The sequence below is a fragment of the Leiobunum rupestre genome, chromosome 3 (genome assembly GCF_980474605.1).
Source record: "Leiobunum rupestre chromosome 3, qqLeiRupe1.1.hap1, whole genome shotgun sequence".
In the NCBI taxonomy this organism is placed as follows: Eukaryota; Metazoa; Arthropoda; class Arachnida; order Opiliones; family Sclerosomatidae; genus Leiobunum; species Leiobunum rupestre.
In genome coordinates, this window is record NC_143386.1 from 62,934,972 (window position 1) to 62,944,181 (window position 9,210).

General features: G+C 35.6%; 1 protein-coding gene across 1 annotated transcript; it reads left to right on the forward strand.

Moving 5' to 3' along the window:
* Positions 1–1,229: 1,229 nt before the first annotated feature.
* Positions 1,230–4,974, forward strand: LOC149954173 (CD151 antigen-like). Its single transcript, XM_090170287.1, has 6 exons — positions 1,230–1,354; positions 1,414–1,605; positions 2,967–3,149; positions 3,211–3,363; positions 4,491–4,574; positions 4,825–4,974. The coding sequence occupies exons 1-6, from the start codon at positions 1,280–1,282 to the stop codon at positions 4,888–4,890; spliced, it is 753 nt and encodes a 250-aa protein (XP_090026413.1). The 5' UTR covers positions 1,230–1,279; the 3' UTR covers positions 4,891–4,974.
* The last annotated feature ends 4,236 nt before the right edge of the window (positions 4,975–9,210 follow it).

Below are 9,210 nucleotides of genomic sequence, written 5' to 3' on the forward strand. Positions count from 1 at the left end.
TTTAACGTTAAGTTAGGTTTGGTTATAGTTTAAGTTTCACATTAATTAAGCTAATTTTAAGGTCACTAATAAATGTTAGTATAAAATAAAATGAAAAAAAAGGAAAAAAATATAATGATTGCTCTTACGTCACCAGACACGGCTAGAAAAACCTACATTCCTCTGGCGAGTGTAGCGCGCGCTCGTAGACTTGTAAAAGTAAGAGACTGTGACGTAAGAGGCACATTAAAACAAGAAGCCCACGATCCTTTATAAAAAAACTATTTCGTTTCTGATTTTGTTTGCGAAAAAATTTTATAGGTTATGTTTGAGTTTTTTTTTTAAAGCTAATACCCAAGGTACGACCTTAGGCCTAAGTCATCAAGCGACTTTTGAAGCCATTAATTCAGGTGGCCGGGTTAATTTGCGTAAGAGTGTGGTGGCAAGCCCTGCATGCTACGCGATCGAGCCAACAGCTCCCTACACTAACTAGGTTACATTAGGTTTCAGTTAAGGTGAGGTTAAAGGTCACTAGGTCTTTTACTGGAAAAATTGCTTCGTTTTGCGAATGAAATTTTGACCAATAAAAATGATATATCTTTAAGACGCAGGAGCGTAGGAGCGTTCTAGAAGTTGGAGGGGGCAAAGAGAAACGAAAAGGGGTCTGGGGAATGGGTTTGAACTTTAATGGAGTGTAGCCTCTCCGAATGCATGTGTACTTTTTACTACTATGTAAATTGGCGGGAAAAGATTGAAATTTAAACACAGTTGTAGAGGTCGGGGATGGTTAACTTTTATTCAATAGATAAAGCTCTCAAAATTATTCGTAAAACGTTTTTATCAAGTAATTTATATTTCTGTATTATCCGATTAATTGTTTGATAAATTTGTAAAATTAAACGGAAAAACGACGTTTTTTTCGATAAAAACCTCAAATTTTACGAATAATACATGTTTTTTAATCATTTTCCGAAATATTAACCGGTAAATTTCTTTGTTTGAGCCTTATGAAGATTTCAACTGACCAAAAAGTTGGAGGGGGCTATAACATTAGTTGCCCCTCCCAGCAAAATTCTAGGGAGGGGCATTGCCCCCTGCCCCCCCCCTGGTTAATACGCCCCTGTTAGGACGATTAGCCAAGAATGTCACACGTTTGAAGTTGCAAGGATAATCTTATTCCGGTTGATCTCGCGACGTGGTATTTAAGCACGCTATAACTAAATTATTAATACAATTTCAAAAGAGGTAAATCTAGGCTAAACGTTTAACAAAATCTAGTCCCATTTTCTTCGCAAAGAAAATGGAGTCAACTAACGTTTTGGACAAACAGGATTTTGTGAAATATACTCTTTTGGTTTTCAACGTTATTATTTCGGTAATACGAACGCTATAAAGGAAAATCCAAATTTAACTAATTATAATTTTTAATGGCAGAGTGGAGGTCTGATTCTTCTAATTTTGGCGATGCTAGCTCTCACGGATGAAACGACGGTTGAAATATTGGTTGATAAAAAGCGTGATATCGCAGCCACTTCTTTCATGATGGTTTGGGCATTGTTGGTGTTCTTGTTACCCATGCTTGGGTGCTACGGAATTTTCAAACATTTACGGAATATTTCGGACCTTGTAAGCGTAGTGAAAAATTGCTAAAGAAAACTTTAATAACTATAACCAGAAGTTTGTTTTATGCATATATCCATGGGGTGGAGGAGTGATTAGCACTTTCGCCTCGCAGCAAGAGGAGCCGGGTTCGATCACAGCTTGTGGCACTCGGTGCAAACTCGGAACAACCCATTCCGCGTTAAATTTGAGAGTTCTCTCCCCACTGGCTTAAGGGGCTTTCTCCCGAACTCTTCGGTTTCCCCTTCCATAAAAACTGGTTTATGTTAAAGATAATAGTATAGGGAGCTGTTGGCTCGAACGCCTGGTATGCAGGGCTTGTCACCACCCTCCTACGCATTGTAATCCGGCCACCTGAATTAAGGGCTTCAAAAGTCGCATGATGACTTAGGCCTAAGGTGGTGCCTTGGGTATTAGCCTAGCTGATTATTATTATTATTATTATTATTATTATTATTATCTCTTCTCATACACGCATGCGCGAATCACTGAATAAAATAGTCACGTGTTTATGTTAGTTTTATTGTTAAAGCTTAAAGGCCTAGGTTTTCTTCTGCCTGTCCCCCTTTAAATTAGGCCAACATGTTCAGCGGTTGGCCTACCCCCAGGGTATTTGTGCTCCACTAAGTTAATTTAAAGGGGGACAGGCAGAAAAAAACCTAGGCCTTTAAATGGATATCAAGCGCACGGGTGCCTTTTTTTTATTTCAGGAGGCGCGTGCGAAATTGAACGAGCCCTTCTGTATTAATACTCTTAGGCAAATCGCTGAACAGGATTTATTTATCTCCATATATTTTTTGGAAAAATCAACAGGACGTCGCCGTTAAAACAAAACCACATAACTTGAGATACGTGGTTTTGTCAAAATTGACATATTTAGATTCTACACCCAAATTTACGTATATAACGTTAAAACATTAATAGGTTGCAATTGGATTAATAAATCGAGAAAACATTTAAACGTATCTTTGATATTCACAACTTCTTTCGCGCAAAAGCACGTATCTCGCTTATTTTCAGCTCCTATCTCACTTCATGACGCGAAACCACGTATCTCTAAAAATTCCCCTTTAGCAAAATATTTTTAAATTAAAATCATCATAAATTCAATATTGAAACGAAATTATATAACTATAAAATTAACTCGGGTATAAAAACCTAACACGCGACTTCACAAGTCCCTGCAAAATTAAAAATCCATTTTTCTCAGAAAGGCCACCGAAAAGATACGTGGTTTTGTTTTAACGGCGACGAGGAGTCTGCTTAGGTAAATGTTTCAAGTAAATAATATTAGCAAGATAGCTAGATAAGAAATCTAATAAGAAATATATTATTTACTTCTGCTATAACTTAATTTACAACTATAGTATTATATTCTGATGACATTGAGCGCAATCGCCATCGTCATAACGACACGTTTCGGATTTGATAAAATGGATACGATGGATATTATAGAAGACCTAAGAAAAACTATGCTCAATTTCAACTCCAATTCCAGCGAAATAAATATCAAGAAATTAACTAAAACGTGGAATACATTCCAAATAGAAGTAAACGGTTTACTCTGGTTTCGCGTTGAACTCTAATAATTCATAATTACTTTCGAAACAGTACGCTTGTTGCGGGGCCAAGTCCTGGGAAGACTGGGAGGACAGTGGAAACACCGAATTCGCCAACGAAATACCCCGTTTCCCGGACAGTTGTTGCAAAATTAAACATTGCCATCGGAGAACGGAGATTGAATCGGAGGACTTTCACGAGAAGGTACTACACAGGGTTGTTCAAAATGCTTTTTTTTTCAAAGTACAAAATACTATCTCTATAACTCAAAATGTAAAATGAAAAATACTTTCTCCATAACTCAAAATGCAAAATGTAAAATGCAAAATACTTTCTCCATAATTCAAAATGCAAAATGTAAAATGCAAAATATATTCTCCTTAACTCAAAATGCAAAATACTTTCTCCTTAATTCAAAATGCAAAATACATTATCCTTAACTCAAAATGCAAAATACTTTCTCCATAATTCAAAATGCAAAATACATTATCCTTAATTCAAAATGCAAAATACTTTCTCCATAATTCAAAATGCAAAATACATTATCCTTAATTCAAAATGCAAAATACTTTCTCCATAATTCAAAATGCAAAATACTTTCTCCATAATTCAAAATGCAAAATACATTATCCTTAATTCAAAATGCAAAATACTTTCTCCATAATTCAAAATGCAAAATATATTCTCCTTAACTCAAAATGCAAAATGTAAAATGTAAAATGTAAAATACTTCCTCCATAACTAAAAATGCAAAATCCAAAATGCATTTTGAAAATGGTTTTTTAAAATCAAAAATGTTTTTACCAATGCACTCTGTCTACTTTTACTACTAACTGTAGTAAATATTTATTAAGTAGTTACCACAGTTAGTTTGTAATTATTAATAATTCATTACTAATTAATTATTAATTAGTAATAATTACCCAGAGATTGGAAAACCATCCTCGCAGCCAGCGTGGGAAATAAAGCGGTGGCACTGTACGAATGTTCGTCTGCTTATGATTAAGTGAGTAACTCAGTATCGCCATCTATGATTACTTGGGAGTAAATAGCAGACGAACTTTCTCTACAAGAGCCGCGATGATGGTAGCAGAGTAAAAATAAATTGAAAATGTTTTTCCACATATCAAACCCACAAAATGCAAAATGAAAAATGCAAAATAGTTTCCTAGAAACTGAAAATGCGAAATGTAAAATGCAAAATACTTTTTCTAACTCAAAATGCAAAATGGTAATTTGGAATTTTGTATTTTCAAAATGCATTTTGAACAACCCACTATACTATAATAAAAGTAATTGGGCACTTTGTGATATCTCGCGTGACTTTTCAGGGCTGCTACCGAGATGTGAAACATTTGGCTGAAAAATACTCCAAGTCCTTGTTAGCGATGGGAATCGTCAAGAGTGTTCTTATCGTAAGTTCATATTCGTAGCTTGCTCGTGGGTGTCGCTTGTGTTCGTTACCATGGTAACGCGTATAGGTCGGCCATGACATTAAGACGCCGATCGCCATCACGTGATTATTTCGTAGGATTATGGGGGGATTTGCCTCGTGATCTGTGATTTCAAATTTATGTCATGGCGGTCGCTTCGAGCATGCACCCAATTGCAGAGCTGAAGGCGCTAATTTGGTCAAGTAAAAACTTAACTATTTGTTGTTTACAGTTGCTTGCCATGATGTTTTACGCGTTATTTCGAAGCAAAATAAATGTGAATTTGTTTTATGGTTAAGCGCTGACTTATTATGTAAAACGAAACATCGTAAAGTAGATCAAAATTGCAATTAAAAGTTTTTATTGCACATAATGTATCAGATTGCAGGGTTTAATTAAAAAAATAATAAAAGAAATTGGTTTTATTGGGTTGCACCCAGTATGAAAGACCCACTATTAAAAAACACTTATTCATTAAAATACACTTTTCTCGTCTTAAATTTTTAAATTCCTAAAAGCAAATTGAAGTACAATTAAGATGCCTAAGGGAAATTTCTTAAAGTAAAATTGCCCTTAACAAATGTGATTGTGAACGCGTTTTAAAGTTACGGGTATCGGAATTCTGTAGAGGCTAGCCTAATTTAGCATTCATGACAAAGAACGTCTTCGAAAGGCTTAACTTTGCCGTAAATTGCAACGAGGCTAATTGGAAATTGGTACTGCCATTTTACCTCTCAGCCGGAAAAGTTACCAAATATTTGAATTCCTCTAATACTCTTTTCCTTTACATTAACAAACGGTTCCCTTACCAAAATCGTGACTGTCACTTTTAAACTTAGAAAAGTTTTATTTAAAGCTGCCACAGTTCCAAATACAGCCTCAAATCAGATTTAATTCATACTTATTCTGAGAAAATGAGTCTTAATTACGGTGCAAAAATCTTGTAAAATCAAGTTTTAAATAAGTATGCAAGAATAAACACATTTAAGACTTAATTTAAGCTGCCACAGTTCCAAATACATCCTTATTGATTACTTATTTCATACTTGTTTTGAGTCTAAATCAAGTCTTAAAGCCACAGTTCCAAATACATCGATCCATATTTATTACTTATTTCATACTTGTTTTGAGTCTAAATCAAGTCTTTAATGTGTTTATTCTTGCATACTTATTTATAACTTGATTATACAAGATTTTTGAAACCGTAATTAAGACTCTCATTAGTTTCAGAATAAGTATGAATTAAATCTGATTTGAGGCTGCATTTGGAACTGTAACAGCTTTAAATAAAACCTTTTTAAGTTTAAAAGAGACAGTCATGATTTTAGCAAGGGAACTCTAGCTATAATTGGAAATCTGCCGATATCAGTAAAACTAATATACATCCAGGGTGGTCTGTATGTGAGCAGTCCACTGCAATCTATAGCGAAATTATTCACCAATTATTGCATGGCGATCGCTATATAGCTGGTAGTTTTTACACTCGGGCGTCCTTTAAAAAAATGAAATTATTTTCTAAATATCTAATTTTATAATGACCCTCTATCTGGCTACTCAAATACTGAATAAAAAATGACTACTTTGTTCAGCTGCCATGTTGGATTGCAAGTTTTAAAATCTCCAGACTTCAAGGATGGCGCTAGATGCTAGGCTATTTTTCACCCAGTTCAGTTGTTTTACACACTCGTACTTAGAAATAATTTTACTTGAAATGAAATGTCCTATTTTAAGAATTTCAAGTATATTATTTAGTAAGTAGACTTAAAATGTTTAAACTGTTATTTTATAATAAAAATTTTAATTTTAAGTATGTGAGGGTTTCAAGTAAGTTTAGCTTAACCAAATATAGCCAGCCAATCCCGTATGACCATTTTGTAGCCAAGCTTCAAGATTCAAGTTGCAAATCCATTACCTGTATAATATTCATCTTAAGGGGTCATTATAGTTGAACTCATTATGAGTTCCATTGTTTGGACTTTACTACAATATAATTTTAAAAGTATAATTTAAAAGTATAGTACAGTAGATCATATGAAATATTTGGTGTATTGTTTCAACTAATGTACATATATTTATATAAATTGCGCGGCACGTAAGCGAAACTCATTTTAGAGAGCGCTACCAAAATAGCTAGATAAGAGGATCCAGTCGAAAGTTTAACATGAAATTTACGATTACTTTTAGTTTAACTTCAAATTGTTACCTCTAAGTAACTCTCAATTATGTATCTTTCAAGTCCTCAGAAATGAATCTCCCCATATGAGACTTAAGTGAAGTGTTAAATGACTCTTATTTTTATCTAATATTGTAACTCATAATCAACTCTCAAATAAGCTTCTTTCAAGTCTCCAGAAATGAGTCTTCCTAACTGAGACTAAAATGAGTTTCATTTCAATATATAATAATAAAACTCTTTTATTGAGACTAAAATAGATTTTATTTAGGACCCACAATTCTGGTCTCAGTTTTTTATGCTTATATAATACTTAAAAATCCTTGATCCTACATTGAGACTAATTGGCGACTAAAGTAAGACTCCCATTTTGGTAAGGGTTATTCTAAGGATTTACAACTTCTACAACCAGGGTCATCTTGACCTTGAAGATGGTGATCTCGACCTTAAAAATGTCAATCTTTAGCTCTTAGCCGGAAATTTTACTAAACATTTGAAATAATTTAATACTCTATTCCTTTACAATACACAGCGATAATTATAAGGATTTATAACTTCTACAAACAAGATGGTAATCTCGACCTTCAAACTGTCAAACTTTTAAACTGGAAATCTCAGATAAATGAATCTGTTCCATTGCGCCGAATCCCATTCGACCGAAAAACCCGCACTTCTCCGGGTTTAGGATTCGGTTTTCTCCGTTTCAGCATCTGTCAGAACAGCATGCAGTGTTACCTAACCTAACCTTACTTAACCTAACTTAACCTAACCTCCCCTCACCTAACCTAACATACTTAAAAATATATTCAAACGCTTCCATACAGTGGCGTAGCCAGAATTTTGTTTCGGGGGGGGGGGGCACGCCATTGAAAAAAAAGTGAAAAAATAAAAATATTTGTACGTTTCGAGGGGGGGCATGTGCCCCTGTGCCCCCCCTCGCTTCGCCACTGCTTCCATAAAAAATCAAAAGGAGTAGAAAGAAAAACTATTTTTTTTGCGGTCGCTCAATTGTGAATATTGCGTCGGTCGATTAGAAAAATACAAAACCCGCCTTTGGGCTAATTTCATCAGAAATATTGGCGGAATTTGGTCGAATGGGATTTGGCGCAATGGGAAGATACCAGTTAAATACTGGAAATTACTTCAGGAATTACTCTAGGTGAGTTGATAAATTTAACTAACAATGTGAGGGAACGTTAATGTACACCCTCGTAAAAACGTGTATTGAGAAACTTGTAGCTGAGTATAGTCGTAGCTTTTTTGTGTACAATCTATACACTTCTACAAGTTCCCCCGTTCACCTTTCAAATAGGTGTCTTAAACTGTCCATTAATTCTGAACACTCGGTGAAAATTGTATACTAAAATTTCCAAAGCAATTTGAATACACCTTGATCTATCTTTATACATATAGCTGTTGAAAATAATGTTATTAATTCTGAACACTTGGTGAAATTCGGATAATCAAATTTCTAAAGCATTTTTAATACACCTTGTTCTATTTTTATATAGCTGTTGAAAATAATGTCTCTATGGCGCGCTGTAGATCGCGTTCGATAAACAATCAATAAATCATGAATAAAGTAGAATGAGATAAACACATTTTTATAGAGCCCGACTTTCGGCAGACAATACTGACGGCGAAAATAAGCTATTTTGACGCCTATAAGCGTTCTACTGGGAAAGAAGGGAGTCGGACCCTATCATTTGCCCGGCTTTTCTTCGGTCGCCGCCATAGTTTTACCCTCCATTACATTCAATAAAGGACGCATCGGCGTCGTGGGTCCCGCCACACCTCGGCCATCCTGTCCGGGTTGTGGGGGAGCTCTTGGCAGCGCCGTGGTTCAAATTTGGCACCTCCATACGCCCGGGTCCCCGCCCACTCGATATTCTGACCGGAAACAATTGCCTTACCCCCCGAAAAGCCCACCCTTGTGGGGGGTACGTGTTTTCCCACTGAAATAAACCGCGCCTCAGTAGCATCTACCTTCGTTGGGTTTTTTAGAAGCGTAGGTGGTGAATAGGTATTCAACGACAATCATCCAGACTCGTCTGCCCGTTTCAAAATAGCCCTAGTTAACTATAGTTGTTTATATCAATTCTGAGACTGAGTCGCCAGGGTCGTGGTTCGCACTTTTTTTGTGGCCATGGGCAATTTTTTACGGGCTATCTATGAATGACTTTTTTATTTTTATGTATACGTAGTAGCGGAAGTGCATAATATGTTTCTTACGAGATAAGTATCCAACTCCCTATCTTGTTAAATATTGAGTGGTTAATTTTTAATAAAATAAAGAAATTTCGGGAAAATCGAAAAGCGCGCGTCCACCGCGCCACCTGGTGAGAAGTCCGTGAGACATAAAAACAACGTAAAAGTGCGCGCTACTGAAGACGCGAAAAATTTGTTTCGCACGCGCGGCGCGTTCCAGTTATAAGAGACCTAAGC

What these genes read in the sequence shown, in the direction of transcription:
- LOC149954173 (XM_090170287.1), top strand. Translation starts at nt 1,280, where the DNA reads ATGGAGTCAACTAACGTTTTGGACAAACAGGATTTTGTGAAATATACT. An exon ending in TTTTCAACGTTATTATTTCG is followed by an intron (nt 1,355 to 1,413) that starts GTAATACGAACG and finishes TTTTAATGGCAG; the next exon opens with AGTGGAGGTCTGATTCTTCT. An exon ending in TACGGAATATTTCGGACCTT is followed by an intron (nt 1,606 to 2,966) that starts GTAAGCGTAGTG and finishes TTACAACTATAG; the next exon opens with TATTATATTCTGATGACATT.